General features: G+C 43.2%; 1 protein-coding gene across 1 annotated transcript; it reads left to right on the plus strand.

Annotated features, from left to right (window-relative positions):
- The first annotated feature begins 1,788 nt into the window (after positions 1-1,788).
- mesd (mesoderm development LRP chaperone) lies at positions 1,789-14,179 on the plus strand. Its single transcript, XM_069911832.1, has 3 exons — positions 1,789-1,981; positions 11,487-11,719; positions 13,224-14,179. The coding sequence occupies exons 1-3, from the start codon at positions 1,820-1,822 to the stop codon at positions 13,450-13,452; spliced, it is 624 nt and encodes a 207-aa protein (XP_069767933.1). The 5' UTR covers positions 1,789-1,819; the 3' UTR covers positions 13,453-14,179.
- Positions 14,180-15,069: the final 890 nt, after the last annotated feature.

Below are 15,069 nucleotides of genomic sequence, written 5' to 3' on the forward strand. Positions count from 1 at the left end.
AATATCAATAAGAATTATTTAAAAATAGTTGTGTGAATAAATTAGTGTACAAGTTCAGTTACTTAAGTTGCACTGGAAAGAAAGTGATAAAGAACATTACATTTTTATTTACCTTGAGAAGGAGGGATGTTATATAGTCAGGATAATGTGAACTGTTTTGTAACCATGTAAGAATACAGCATTCTCACTGTAGTAACTGTAGTTTACCACTGTGGGGCATATGTATATGTGAGTATGTGAATAGTTTCCTGAGGTGGTGGAAGGCATCAGTGAGTCAAGTCTCTTTTGTTATTTAAGATGCCTCGCAAGCAACACAGAGACATAATAGCCACCTCCAGACTCCAATCAGTGAAGATTGGTAATAACATTCGGAGTGGAGGACCTGTGCGGTGTGGTTTGCATAGCAGTCAGTACAATGTAATTACAGTGCCCGTGACCAAGGTTCGTAACTAGAGTTGTCTGTAAGGAGTTTGCACTTTCGCCCTGTGACTGCGGGGGTTTCTTGCCACTTTTCAAAACGTACAGAGGTTGAAGGGTATTTGGGCAACACAGGCTCATGGGCCAGAAGGACTTGCTACTGTGCTATATATTAAAACTAAATTTAAAAAAATCATCTCCTCTACAATTACCATCAGTACGAGAGCACTGATACTTAGCCACTGACTGCATACTTAACCCCCTGATCTACTCGCTTTACACTGATGAGTGTATGACTCAGAACGATAACAATACCATCTACAAATTTGCAAACAATACACTGAGGTCATGTTGGGTTATATAAAAAGGAGCATCTAGGGCAAAAAGTCAAGGAGGGAGATTGAAAACTTGGCTGAATGGTGTACTATCAATAACCTCACACTGAATATCCCCAAAACCAAGGAGCTGATTGTGGAGTTTAGGAAGGGAAAACCAGATGTTTACAATCCAGTGATCATCAGGGGATCAGAGGTGGGGAGGGTGAGCACATTTAGGTTCTTGGGAGTCACATTCTTGGAGAATCTTTCCTGGACCCAACACATCAATGGCATCATGAAAAAAGCACGGCAGCGCCTCTACTTCCTCAGGAGTTTGCGGAGCTTTGTCATGACATCAGAAACCCTGGCAAAACATTTCTACGGAGGTGTGGTGGTTATGTGCTGACCGGCTGCATCACGGTCTGGTATGGAGACACCAATACCCCTGAGCCCTCCAAAAGGTAGTGGACACAGCCCAGGACATCACAGACAAAACCCTCCCCACTGTTGGGTACATCTACAGGGAACGCTGCCCTCGGAGAGCAGCAGCCATCATCAAGGATCCACACCACCCAGCACACGCTCTGTTCTCGCTGCTGCCATCAGGAAAGAGGTGTCGGTGCCCCAAGACTCCCACCCCCAGGTTCAGGACCAGCTGCTCCCCCTCCACCATCAGACTCCTCATGCACCAACTCATTTTCTGCTTTTCGCACTTTATTGATTGGAATTCTCTCTGTTTTGCATTTATTTGTTCACATGGGCACGTTGAGTCGTTTTCCTTTGCACTGCCAAATTCTGACTCACCCGCAGGAAAAAGACTCTCAAGGGGGTGGATGTGATGTTATTGAGGGTCCCTGACCATGAATCTGAATCCTTTCCTCCACGGTTTGCTGCTCGCCCCGCCGGGCTCCTCCAACCGTTTCTTTTCTGGTCGGTGCTGTCATACCCCATTGCTCCACTCTACGTCACTTCCGTCCATTCCCGTTGACTTCCCGCCGCTCCCAGTGGCAAGGGCCGAACGGCCGCCCTCGGTGACGTCGCCTCGGGGTGGATCTCCGCGCAGGCGCACTTCGCCCAGAGGCAAAATGGCGGGGAGCAGGCGGCGTCTGCTGCTGCTGCTGCTCACGCTGACCATGATGATGAGCGGCGTCCTCGGCCAAGGGAACCGACCGAAGGGCGGGAAGAAGAAAAAGGACATCCGCGACTACAACGATGCCGATATGGCGAGGCTGCTGGAGGAGTGGGAGGTAACCGACCGGCCGGGCCGGGCCGGGCTGCAGCACCACCGCGGCCTGCTCACCCTGCTGGAGGAGTGCGAGGGAGCTGGCTGGGCTGTCTGGACCGGGCTGGGCGACCTGCTGGCGGGCACAGTGACCCCCCCTTCCCCCTCTCCCCCTTCCCCCTCTCCCCCTTTCCCCTCCCCCCTCCCCCCTCCCCCCTTCCCCCTTTCCCCTCCCCCCTCCCCCCTTCCCCCTTTCCCCTCCCCCCCTCCCCGTTCCCCTTCCCCCTTCCCCCTTCCCCTTCCCCCTTCCCCTTCCCCCTCTCCCTTCCCCCTCCCCCCTTCTCCCTCCCCCCCCCCCCGGGTCCCGGTCTCCCCGCACGCGCTCCAACCATTACCCGGGGTTGAGCCGTCGGGTTAATCCTGAGACGGATCTGTAAAACTTCCAGCAGTTTAAAAAGTGCGGGGTTGAGCATGGAAGGAAAGATGCGAGGCTGGACATTTCCGCTGTTGAATGAAAAGCACCATGCTGGAGAAGCTCAAGTGTCCTTTAGAGCGCAGATTTATTGCCAGAGTGCATGCATACAACCTTGAGTTGGGTTTTCCTGTGGGCCAGGCACTAATTGGGAGTGCAGAACAACTGCACACATAATGGATAAATGTAAAGACAGGGAGGAGGAAAAAAAAAGCACGATTGCGTTTGTGGTTGAGGAGTCTGAAGGTGGAGGGGGGAGCATCTGGTCCTGAACCTGGTGGGGAGAGTCTTGTCACCTCTTTGGATAGCAAAGGTAGATAACCAATGTTTTGGGCTTCAGAATCAGAACAAGTCACAAGATTTGTTGTTATCAAGGTATTATCCTGGTAACTGGGCTATTTATTCATAGGAAACATCAGACAAGATAACTAGAAAATGGATTACAAGTTTGGTAAATGCGAGGTGATTGTTTTGGGGGGGACTTGCACAATGAATGGTAGTGCTTTGGGAGTACTGGAGATCAAGGAACCCTGAAGGACTTGGGTTACTGGTCTTTATTTGTGGTGTATAATATATGAGCAGGGAGGCTATGGTGCATACTATAAAATGATGGCAGATACAATATATATAAATGTGAAATTGTTCATGTCGGCTGGATAAGCAGTAAAGCAGAGTATTTAAATAGTGACAGGTTGGGTTATGTACAGACACTGAGGTAGCATTGCATTGTTCATGGAAAGTTAGTATCCAGGTGAAGCAAGCAGTTAAGGCAAAAATATATTGTCCTTCATAGGAGGAGATTTTTGAGAACCAGAACATGGATCTCTTTCTATGGTCATCATTGAGCATCGATGAGAGCACACCCGGAGTACTGTGTAGTTTTTGCCTCCTTAATTGAGAAGGGATGTCATCAAACTGATCTCTGGGATGTCAGGACTGTTTAATGATGGGATTGTGTTGATCAGTCTTAAATTCACTAGAATTTAGAAGAATGAGAAGTGATCTCATTATAACCATATAACCACTTACAGCACAGAACAGGCCAGTTCGGCCCTACTAGTCCATGCCGTAGCAAATCCCCACCCTCCTAGTCCCACTGACCAGTGCCCGGTCCATACCCCTCTAGTCCCCTCCTATCCATGTAACGATCCAGTCTTTCCTTAAATGTAACCAATGATCCCGCCTCGACCACGTCTGCCGGAAGCTTATTCCACATCCCCACCACCCTCTGCGTAAAGAAATTTCCCCTCATGTTCCCCCTTCAATCTTAAACCATGTCCTCTAGTTTGAATCTCCCCCTTTCTTAATTGAAAAAGCCTATCCACATTTACTCTGTCTGTCCCTTTTAAAATCTTAAACACCTCTATCAAGTCCCCTCTCAATCTTCTATGCTCCAGAGAAAAAAGCCCCAGTCTGCACAACCTTTCCCTGTAACTCAGACCCTGAAATCCTGTCAACATTCTCGTGAACCTTCTCTACACTCTCTCTATTTTGTTTATATCTTTCCTATAATTTGGTGACCAAAACTGTACACACTACAAATTTGGCCTCACCAATGCCTTGTACAACTTCATCATATCCTCCCTACTCTTGAATTCAATACTCCGATTTATGAAGGCCAACATTCCAAATGCCTTCTTCACCACACCACCTACCTGAGTATCAGCCTTGAGGGTACTATTTACCATAACTCCTAAATCCCTTTGTTGCTCTGCACTCCTCAATTGTCTACCATTCAATGTATATGACCTATTTAAATTTGCCTTTCCAAAATGTAGCACCTCACATTTATCTGTATTAAATTCCATCAGCCATTTCTCAGCCCACACCTCCAGCCTTCCTAAATCACCTTTTAATCTACGGTAATCTACCTCACTGTCCACAACACCACCAATCTTTGTGTCATCCGCAAACTTGCTTATCCAATTCTCCACCCTTACATCCAGATCGTTAATATATATAACAAATAATAGTGGACCCAGGACCAAACCCTGAGGAATTCCACTAGTCACCGGCCTCCAATTGGACAAACAATTTTCTACCACTACTCTCTGACACCTCCCATCCAACCACTGCTGAATCCATTTCACTACCTCTTTATTTATACCTAATGCCTCCACCTTTTTTCCTAACCTCCTGTGGGGAACTTTGTCAAAAGCTGTACTAAAGTCCAAATAGACAACATCCACAGCTTTCCCTTCATCAACCTTTTTTGTAACCCCCTCGAAGAACTCAATCAGGTTTGTCAAGCATGATCTACCCCTGACAAAACCATGCTGATTACTCCCTATCAATCCCTGTACCTCCAAAAATTTGTAAATAGCATCCCTCAGAACACTTTCCATCAACTTGCCCACCACAGACGTCAGACTTACAGGCCTATAATTCCCAGGTTTGCATTTGGACCCTTTCTTAAACAGAGGAACCACATGCGCCACCCTCCAATCCTTTGGCACCACCCCCGTGGCCAGTGACATCCTAAATATCTCTGTTAATGGCCCCACTAACTGTCCACTAGACTCCCTGAGTGTCCTCGGGAATATTTTGTCCAGTCCGGGAGATTTATCCACCTTTATCTTTTTTAACACAGCCATCACTACCTCCTCGGTTATCCTTACATGCTTCATGACCTCCCCACTATTTTTCTTTACTTGAAACATACAAAATTCTGACAGCTGGTCAGTGGATGTAACAAGGATGGTGTGTGGGAGGATCAACTTCAGGATATGGGGTGAAACATATAGTGCCCAGAAAAGTTGTTATTAAACTCTGTGGTGAACGTGTGGGGTTCTCTACTACAGAAGGTGGGCAGCATGGTTAGTGCAATGCTATTGCAACACCAGCGACCCAGGTTAGAATACGGCACTGTTTATAAGTTATTTGTATGTTCTCCCCACGGCAGCGTGGGTTTCCTCTGGAAACTTTGGTTTCCTTCCAGCCTTCAAAAAGTATGGGGGCTGTAGGTTAGATTCAAGATTTCTTTATTGTCATTTAATAGTACAGAACATGAAATATTACACAAAATTAACTTCTGCCTGCTGTAAGTCAAAGATTCACCATTTGTGTAATCTCGCACCCCTTACCAGCAGCAGTGCTGCTGTCACATCAGCTCTGGCAGTGCCACCATTTTTTTTTAACATTGGAGTTTTTGGACAGTACAGATTCCTGGGCTGGAAGAACCTATTACTGTGCTGTATGCCTAAATTTTGGTGGTATGGGGAGAGAGCAAATGTATTGTACTGGGATAGCGAATCACCCATGATATTGAGTTATAGAACTGTTGCATAAAGCCATATAACCTTCTCACTTATGATATTGTATTGTAAAACAGTTGCACGAGGCCATATAGACTACTCCTGCTGTTAGATCACGCCAGCACAACAGATAAACAGTTAAATTGTCCAAGTGAGCAGAATTAAAAGGCATATTTGCATTCAAAGCAAGAGGATGACTAGAGAAATGATTGGATCACTCAAGGACAAAGGAATTTGGAATTCGAGGATGTGGGTGTGGTGCAAAAATGAATACTTGCATCCATATGGAGAAGGATGTGGAGGATAGTGATAGGAAGTATAATGTAGAGAATGCTCATGTGTTAGGACATTTTGAGATCAAGAAAGAGTAGTACTGGATCTTTTGAGGAACATTAAATTGGGTAAGTTCCCAGGGCCTGATAGAATGTAGCACAGACAAAAGACGCAAGTGAGGAGATTGCTGAGCTTTGATGAAGATCACTGGCAGCATGTGAATTCATTGGAGAGTAGCTAATGTTGTACCTTCATTCAAGAAGGGAAATTGGGGTAATCCAATAGGTCGGTAAACTTCATATCATTGATGGGAAACTAGTGGAGAGGTTACTTGGGGATAGGACATGTGCCTGTTTGAAAATTCCTGGTGAGGTTATGGACTGTCAACGTGGCTTTGTGTGGAGCAGGTGATGTTTTAATAATGTGATTGAGTTTTTATTGAAGAGGTGACAAAGATGGTGATGAGAATAGGGTGCTAGATGTCCACATGGACTTTAGGAAGGCATTTGATAAGGTTGTCAAGACAGGCTGAATTAAAAGGTGTGGCCAGTGATTGGTGGTGGGGGCTTGTTGGTAGATGAGTGGGTTAGTAAGTTTGGAGATAATAAAATGATTGGGTGGTGTAGAGGCCTATCAAAGAATACAACAGGATGTTTACAAGTATGGGCAGAGAAATGGCAGATGGAGTTTAATGCGGACGATAGTAAGGTGTTACACTTTGGGAGGCCAAATGTAAGGGTAACGTATACAGTTAAGGGTGAGGCTCTTAAAAGCAAGGATGTGTAGAGAAGTCAGGGGTTGAGGTCCACAGATCCTTGACAGTGACCGCACAAGTGGATAGGATGGTAGAGAAGGCCTCATTGGGCAGGCCATTGAATACAAATCTAAGGGAGTCTTGAGCAGCTATTGAAAACTTTAGTTAGGTTGCATTTGGCATACCATGTGCATTTCTGATCAGCCCATTACAGGAAGGATGTGGAAGCTTTGAAAGGGGAACAGAAGAGGTTTACCAGGATGTTGCCTGGTTTCGAGGGCAGAAGTTATGGGGAGAGGTTGGACAAATGAGTTGTTTTTTGAGTCACGACCTTTCATTAAATCATGAGAGCTAGTGATAAAGTAGACAGAATATATATCCCTGGGTAAAAGAGTCACATACTAGTTTGTGCTTTTAGATGGGGGGAGGGGGGGAGGGAAGAAGAGTTTCAGGGAGAATTGTGGGTCAGTTTTTTTTATACAGAGAAAGGTGGATGTGCAGAAAGGGCTGCCAAGAATATAGAGGAAGCAGGTACAATAGTCACTTTTAAGAAGCTTTTAGAATATGAAGAGAGTGGCGGGAGGTCTATCAGTTGCAAGTGGCAGAGTTTAGTTTGATTGGGGCATCATGTTTGGTACAGTCAAGAGGGACAAAGGGCCTGGTGTACTGCTTCATACAATGACAGATATGTCGATAGATGGAATTTTTTATTACTGCTCACCAGATAATGATAATTAAATTGTTGGAAGGAGTGCAGAGGAGATTCACCATGATGTTGTTGGGACTCAGTCATAGGAAGAAGTTAAATAGGCTGGGTTATTATTTCCTATAGCAGCCATTCTCAAATGTGCCCACGGAACATTAAAGGGGGGCACAGACAGAAATCATAAAATATTTTTTGTTTTTTATGTAGTTGGTAAGAGAGCAGTACAGAAGAAACTTGACTGCTTCACAGGAAGGGGGTCCATAAATGTTGAACAGAGTTCTAAGGTGGGGGGGGGGGGGGAGAAGCGTAGCCAACAAATAAGGTTGAGAAAGGCTGCCCTAGAGTGTGAGGCTGACATGTGGCTTTGTAGAGAGTTACAAAATTATGAGGGCATGGATAAAGTGAATGATCAATCCTTTTCCAAGGGGAGGCAATTCTAGAATTAGGGGGCATATGTTTAAGGTGGAGAAGAAGGGCAGAGCTTTAAGAGGATTCTAAGGGCAACTTTTCCCACTCAGTGGTTCATATCTGGAAAGAGCTGCCAGAGAAAACTATAGAAGAGGGTACAATTTTCACATTCAAAGGATATTTGATAGGAAATGTTCTGAAGGTTATGGACCAAATGGTCAGACTGCATGACTATATCACCATATGTGACTCTATTAAAACAACTGAAAAGTATTGAGATTCTAGGGACAAAAGTAGATTTTTCTTTATATTAAAAAAAATGGCATAAGAAAAACAAACATTATTAGGTCATTTGGCACCTCTTGCCATTTCTGCCATTTAGTGAGACCATGCTTTTCTTTTGAAGTATGGCCCATTTTCCCTAATAGACAGAAACTATTGATTTCTATTGTGAATATGCCTGGAAATGGAACCTCTGCAATCTTGGGGTAGAGACTTCTAAAACAAAAAAAAATGCACGTGTAGAAATCTTAAACAGAAACATCGAATCAATTTCTCTTTCTACACATGGATCCTGACATGCTAAGTATTTCCATCGTTTGGAAAGAGAGACACTCGGGGGGGGGGGGGGGGGAATTTAACGGATCCTTCTATCCCTCTGTTTCATTTCCTGCAGCTTCCCATCCTCTATCTCAGCTTTATTTTCCCTCTATTCTTCTACCATGACCTCTTAACTGTTAGCCTATACTCCTGCTTCCCCTCTTTCCCCCCGTCCTACCCCCACCTTGTTGTTCAGGTACCTGTACCTGCCTATATTTTGCTCTTACCTTGATGGGTTCAACCGCAAACATTGGTTAGCCTTTAATTCCCAATGATGTTGCGGTATCTGCTGAGTTTCTCCAGCCCTTTTGAGTATCGCACTACAATCACAGCATCCGCACTTTCCTGGTGCACAACTTTTTTTTAGCCCCTTTCACACAGGCAACCCACTAAATAGGCGAGTAAACGATCCGTGTTGCAATACTGGTTGAGCCGCTCACACTGGACCATGAATTCCCTGGTTCCTGTGGATATCGCAGATCTAAGGGGGGGGGGGGGGGCAGCCTTCAGTGGTGACATTCTGAGGGACATATTTTATGTATTTTCAGAGCAGTGAAATCGTAAGGGGAATAAAGCACATACACACACAATTTAATAAGATGTGTGCAATGTTAGAAAGAGCATTGGAAAATTACTGCAGTGGGCTTCAGACTGTTCAAACTTAGGACAAACCTACAGACCAGCTCCCTCTCAATCTAGCAGACTTAGTGTCAAATCTTTGCTCCTTGTAATTAATACCAATGCTCAAAACATTCGAAATATAACTGCACTGATATTAAAACTACTAGACTGATGTCACTAATGGAACCTGATTGAACAAGTTGCTGTTCACATTGGAGTTGAGTCAACTCAGCTGAGCTCAGATACAGCCCCCTGGGTTGTATCAGAACCTGGTTGATTTTTACTGTGCCCCCACAACCTGGTTGGGAGCAAGCGCACAGGCAGGTAATCCTCTGAATACCCACTAACTTGCCTGGTTCAACCCATGTTTAGTGGCAGTGTCACAGGGGCTTTTGAGTCTTATTCTTACCCCTGTTTTAGGTGTAATATTTATCTCTGCATCTACTCTGAAAAGTTCTATAAAGAATTTTCTGTTTTAGTGGAATTGACTTTTATTCTAATGTTGAGGTGAAGGAGATCCAGTCAGTCTACTGTTGACATGCAGCATGGAAACAGGCCCTTTGAGTCTGACCATTAAGCATCCATCGCAATCGTGTCTGCCTGTCCCGCATCGGACTTGTCAGCCACAAACGAGCCTGCAGCTGACGTGGACTTTTTTTACCCCCTCCATAAATCTTGGTCCGCGAAGCCAAGCCAAAGACACTTGTGCTACATTAATCCCATACTATGTTCCCATCAACTCCCCTCCATCATTCAACAAGTTCCAAGTAGTCACAGGATGAATGTGTAAACTTTGTGAACAACCCTGGAGGACAAGTTTGAACCTGGAACATTGGACTCTGGGACAGTGAGTGTACAAGCTGTGCCAGTGTGTTGGTCTCTGAATAATCAGTCTAAGGTGCACCTTTGTGCTACCTCCATCATAAGGGACATTTAAGTGCATATAACCATATAAAAATTACAGTACGGAAACAGGTCATATTGGCCCTTCTAGTCCGCACTGATTTAAGTTAAACTTTACTAGTCCTACCTACCTGCTCCCTCCTACTTGCTCCCTGCCCATAACCCTCCAACCCCCTCACATCCATGTTCTCATCCAACCTCCTCTTAAATGATAAAATTGACCCTGCTGCAACCACCTTTTCCACTCAGCCACCCCTCTCTGAGTGAAGAAGCTTCCTCTCATGTTACTTCTAAAGTAACATAAGCTGGTTTCATTTTCTCACCATCTCACTGGCTTTTCCATTTATCTCGAACTAAGTGGGTAAATTCACTCGACTTCTCTACATCTTCTCCATACTCACCTGACCTTCTCTGTAACCACAAGTGGAGTTGAAGCAAGCCATTAAAAAGGTAGATGGAATATTAGTTTTAGATTTTCACATCGGGATCCTGAAAGCCTTGCTTCCATTAGACTAGGAATTGAATTGCTTTTGTCACTTCTACCAAGATACAGGGGGAAAAAACTTTGTATGCTATGCATGCAAGTCAGGTCATGCTTAAGTGCAGTAGGTAGTGCAATAATGAAACAAAGGCAAGTAAAAAAAGGTCAGGATGTAATGTCTTTATCTTTGCAGTTAAGGCACAGTTTGACCAGCTGAGTTTCTCCAGCATTGTGTACATGTGGTACAGAGAAAAGTAGTTAAACAGTGAAGGGGTATCACTTTTTTAAAAGAAACCTTCAAGAGTCTGATCACAGCAGGAAAAAAAAAACTACCCCTGAATCAGGAGGTTCATGTCTTTGTGTGAAGTCTCCATGTTTAATAAATTATATAATTCACATAGTGGAGCATATGTTTATCAGAATCAGGATTTATTGTCATAAACAGGTTGCGAAATTCACTGTTTTTTGGCAGCGTCACAGGTGAAAATAAAAAATATATCAATATATTAGTGCAAAAGAAAAGAAAGTCTGTGCTTCATTGTTTATTTAAAAAATGTGATGGCTGAGGGGAAGAAGCTATTTTTATAAAGTTGGGTGTTTGTCTTCAGCCTCCTGTACTTCCTTCCTGATGGTAGCAGTGTGAAGCCGTCCTGGTGGTGAGGGTCCTTGAGGATAGAGGTTTCTTTCTTTGGACACTTGTAGGTGTCCATGATGGAGTGTAGATTAATGGCCGAGTTCACAACTCTGTAGTCTTTCTCTGCCCTGTTCATTGGCACCAGACATTGATGCAACCAGACAGATGCTCTGCACGGTACACCTGTAGAAATTTGCAGGAGTCTTTGGTGAAATACTAAATCTCTTCAAACTCCTCACCACACGGATATCTGGGAGCCAGATAACCATTGAGCCGTAGTCAAATGATCTGGGCCACTGCCAGAGTGGCAGAAAGTCAGAACAGAAAAGTGAATTTGTAGCTCGATGTAGTCTTCTCCAGGGAGCTGAAATGCACGGATTTTATTCTTAGCCAGAAATTCATAATGCTTTATTTTTTTACACAGAAAGATGATGACATAGAGGAAGGGGATCTACCAGAACACAAGAGAACTTCACCGCCAATAGATTTTTCCAAAATTGATGCCAGCAATCCTGAAAACCTTCTAAAGATAACTAAGAAAGGCAAGACGTTAATGATATTTGTAACGGTGTCTGGGAATCCCACTGAGAAGGAAACTGAAGAGATCACCAGTCTTTGGCAGGGCAGTCTATATAATGCAAATTATGATGTTCAGAGGTAAGTTTCTGAATATTATGGTGAAAAGAGTTGTCAAGTGTCAAAGATAAACGTTATTTTTTAAAGAATGTTTTGTCAGTGTAGCTATTGTGTTAGAGCATAGAAATCCATATCATAGGCCCTTCGTTGTGCCAACCTAATAACCTACTCTAACATCTGTCTAGAACTTTCCTACTGCATAACCCTCCATTGTTCAGTTCCATGTACCTGCCTCCACCAGCATTGCTGGCAGGCTCATTCTATGCACCCACTACCCTTTATGTGAAAATATACCTCTTACATCTCCCCCTCTACTTCCTCCCAAGCACCTTAAAGCCTCATGTTAGCCATTTCAACCCTGGAAAAAGCTTCTGGCCATCCACACAATTCCTCTCATAATCTTGTATACCTCTATCACATCTCGCCGCTCCCCCCTCCCCCCAATCCAAACCTCTGTTATTCTGAGGAGAAAAGACCCAAATTCACACAAGCTATTGTGCAAACTATTTGCAATCCAGACAGTATACTTGTAAATTTCCTCTGCATCCACATCCTCCTGTTGTGAGGTGACAAGAAATGGCACAATATTCCAAATGTTTTCTAGGCTGGGCATTTGTTATTTGCTGAACTCATAATATCCATGATAGCCCTTTCCATGATGCAGGATCTGCTCAGTCCAATTGCCTAATCGGTCATCCTAACTTAAAGCTGCAAATTAACTGGTGATTATTCAAGCTCTTGCATGTTAATGGACCTGCTGTTCTTCTCTGTACTTGGGACTGCTTAAGAATTTGGAGCTTGAATGCACCCCCTTTTGCCCTGCCAACTTCTAGTGCAGGTTTCTCAGTTGAATTACACTGGACAGCGAAATTTTTTTCCAAAGCTTTGGCTCCTGAAAAATAATTGGGGGATTATGATAAACAACTTCAAGATGAATACAAAGATAATTTAAGACTTGCTGTATCACGTAGCAAGTTGGAGAATCATTAAGTTGATTTTTATTGAATTTGGCATGTTTAATCGCATAACACTAGTGACGTATTGTTAGACTTAAAAATGTTTTACCACTGTTTTTCGTTTGTACTCAGCATCTAATGCCTCCCATGTCAGTTTCAAACAATAAGTGGCTGGCATTGATGGATTTTGGTTGCCCTGATACCGCTTTTCCACAGTCGCAATGTCCTGGTGGAACCCTTCACCATGTTCGTCTCTGCACCAAGGAAGAAGTCCAAATGCGAATGCAGAAGATGAATTTTCGATAACGTTGCGCTTCATGGTTTTGTATGCTTGAAGTAGACATAAAATAGGACACAAATAAATAGGTTGCATCTAAAAAAAATGGTACGTGATAGGAAAATTATACGGTGATTTTCAAGATCAGTCAAAAATCAATAAAATACACCCAAAAATGCTCAGGAAGCAAAATCCTCATTGTCCAGTGTTACTGTCATGCTGTGGTTTTTTTTGTTTTCTTTGGAATTTCACTCTTAAATTCAAGAATAATTCCTTTTTCCTTTATTTCTAGATTTGTTGTTGGTTCTGATCGAGCTATTTTTATGCTCCGTGATGGAAGTTATGCTTGGGAGATTAAAGACTTCCTGATAAACCAGGAACGCTGTACTGATGTTACAGTGGAGGGGCAGACATATCCTGGAAAAGGAGCAGAGAAAAAGAAAAACGAAGTTAAGCCGGAAAAGAGAAAGCATACAGCAGCATCACAGAAAGATAATCGTGTTAACAAAAACGAGTTATGAAGTAGATGAGTTAGAGGTGATCACAAATGTTCCTTTTGCATCACGTGTTGCCTTTTTGATGTTGACATTCCTTCATATGGGCTGCAATAGGATCCATGATGTTGAATTTTGTAGGATATTGTGAAAGTTTCTGAAGTTGGAACTGAGGTCAGGTCCTAATTATCAATAAATTGTATCATGTTTTCTAGTGACTTGGAGCTGTAATGAAATGAAAAATGAATGCAACTGAAGTATGGTCAATGCCATCATCTGCCTGTAGTTGCATCTTAACATTGAACAGGCTGTCTCTTCAAATAGTAATATTTAAATTTAAAAACCGGTTCCCTTGGGCTAATTACTGTTGATGACTTTTATGGATGGTAACTAGACCAATCGGCACTCTGTAACTTCAGTGATGTTATTTGAAAGAGTTGATTCTTTTCATTCACCAGTATTGTGAATATTTACCTGGGACACTACTTGAGCACAGTTGGTACAACTTTGTACTTTTTCTGATCAGCCTTTGTATTGAACGACAGCTCAAACTATATCTAATTTTTGTTGTCCTTCATTGTGATGCACTTGTCAGTCAAATATGTAATTTTTATACAAAGGGCAGAATACAGTTGTCAGTAACTTTTTCCAAAGGAAATTACTCAAAATTGTGTTCCAATTTCCTGAACTGTGAAACTATGGGTTGGTAAATCTTATTTTAAACAGAATAAACCAATGCTCATGGTCAGAAAAATATGATGTCTTGCAATTTCTGTGGAAAGTTGCCCTTAACGCCAAATCGATGGCAGCTAAAGTTGCACTGACCTTTAAGCACTCATGATGGATAGAAGCAGCAGTTCAAATATATTTTCTGAAATATTCTAACTTTTGTTTTGAAAGCAATATAGATCCTAACCTACATTTCATTTCCTAATCTCCAAGTAGGACAGTGTCTTAAGTAATTGAGCATTCTCTATAGAGATGGAGTTTGGTAGGACGTGTGTCAATGGTGTAATTCTGTATGATAGGGAAGAGAGATTATTTCAAGATTTACATCTTCAACTGTCAGTAAAAGCAGCTGTCCTTTAGCACTAACCCATAGACTTTGAAATCCAAGATTGTAGTAGCTCCTTGAGAATGGTGAAATTCCTGATAGGCACCCTAACCACCACAATCGTGAATGTCGTGCAGATGTCACAGTGGAGGGGCAGACGTACCCTGGAAAAGGAGCAGAGAAAAGAAAAAAAAACAAAAGTCAAGCCAGATAAGAGAAAGCAGCTTCACAGAAAGATAATCGCGCCAACAAAAAACAAGTTATGAAGAGGATGTGGTGACCATAGATGTTCCTTTTGCATCCAGTGTCGCCTTTTGGGGTGGTTATTCCTTCATATGGAGCTGCAATATGATACATGACACTGAATTTGTTGCTAATGGTGGAAGATTTTGATATTGGAACTGAGGCCAGGACTTGACCATTTACTTACACCACCAGTTGTAGCAGTTTTCACCAGCTACAGGATGCACTGCAACAACTCAGTAGGCAGCACCTTTACACACCCAGGCCACCACAAGCTTAAAAGACGAGGGCAGAGAAAGAGATGACAATGCCATCTGCAAGTTGCTCTCCAAGCAACACGCCACCTT

Source organism: Narcine bancroftii, chromosome 14 (assembly GCF_036971445.1).
Source record: "Narcine bancroftii isolate sNarBan1 chromosome 14, sNarBan1.hap1, whole genome shotgun sequence".
In the NCBI taxonomy this organism is placed as follows: domain Eukaryota; kingdom Metazoa; phylum Chordata; class Chondrichthyes; order Torpediniformes; family Narcinidae; genus Narcine; species Narcine bancroftii.

Coding starts and splice junctions, on each gene's coding strand:
- mesd (XM_069911832.1), top strand. CDS start 1,820: ATGGCGGGGAGCAGGCGGCGTCTGCTGCTGCTGCTGCTCACGCTGACC. Junction 1,982..11,486: donor GGCTGCTGGAGGAGTGGGAG/GTAACCGACCGG, acceptor TTTTTTACACAG/AAAGATGATGACATAGAGGA. Junction 11,720..13,223: donor GCAAATTATGATGTTCAGAG/GTAAGTTTCTGA, acceptor CTTTATTTCTAG/ATTTGTTGTTGGTTCTGATC.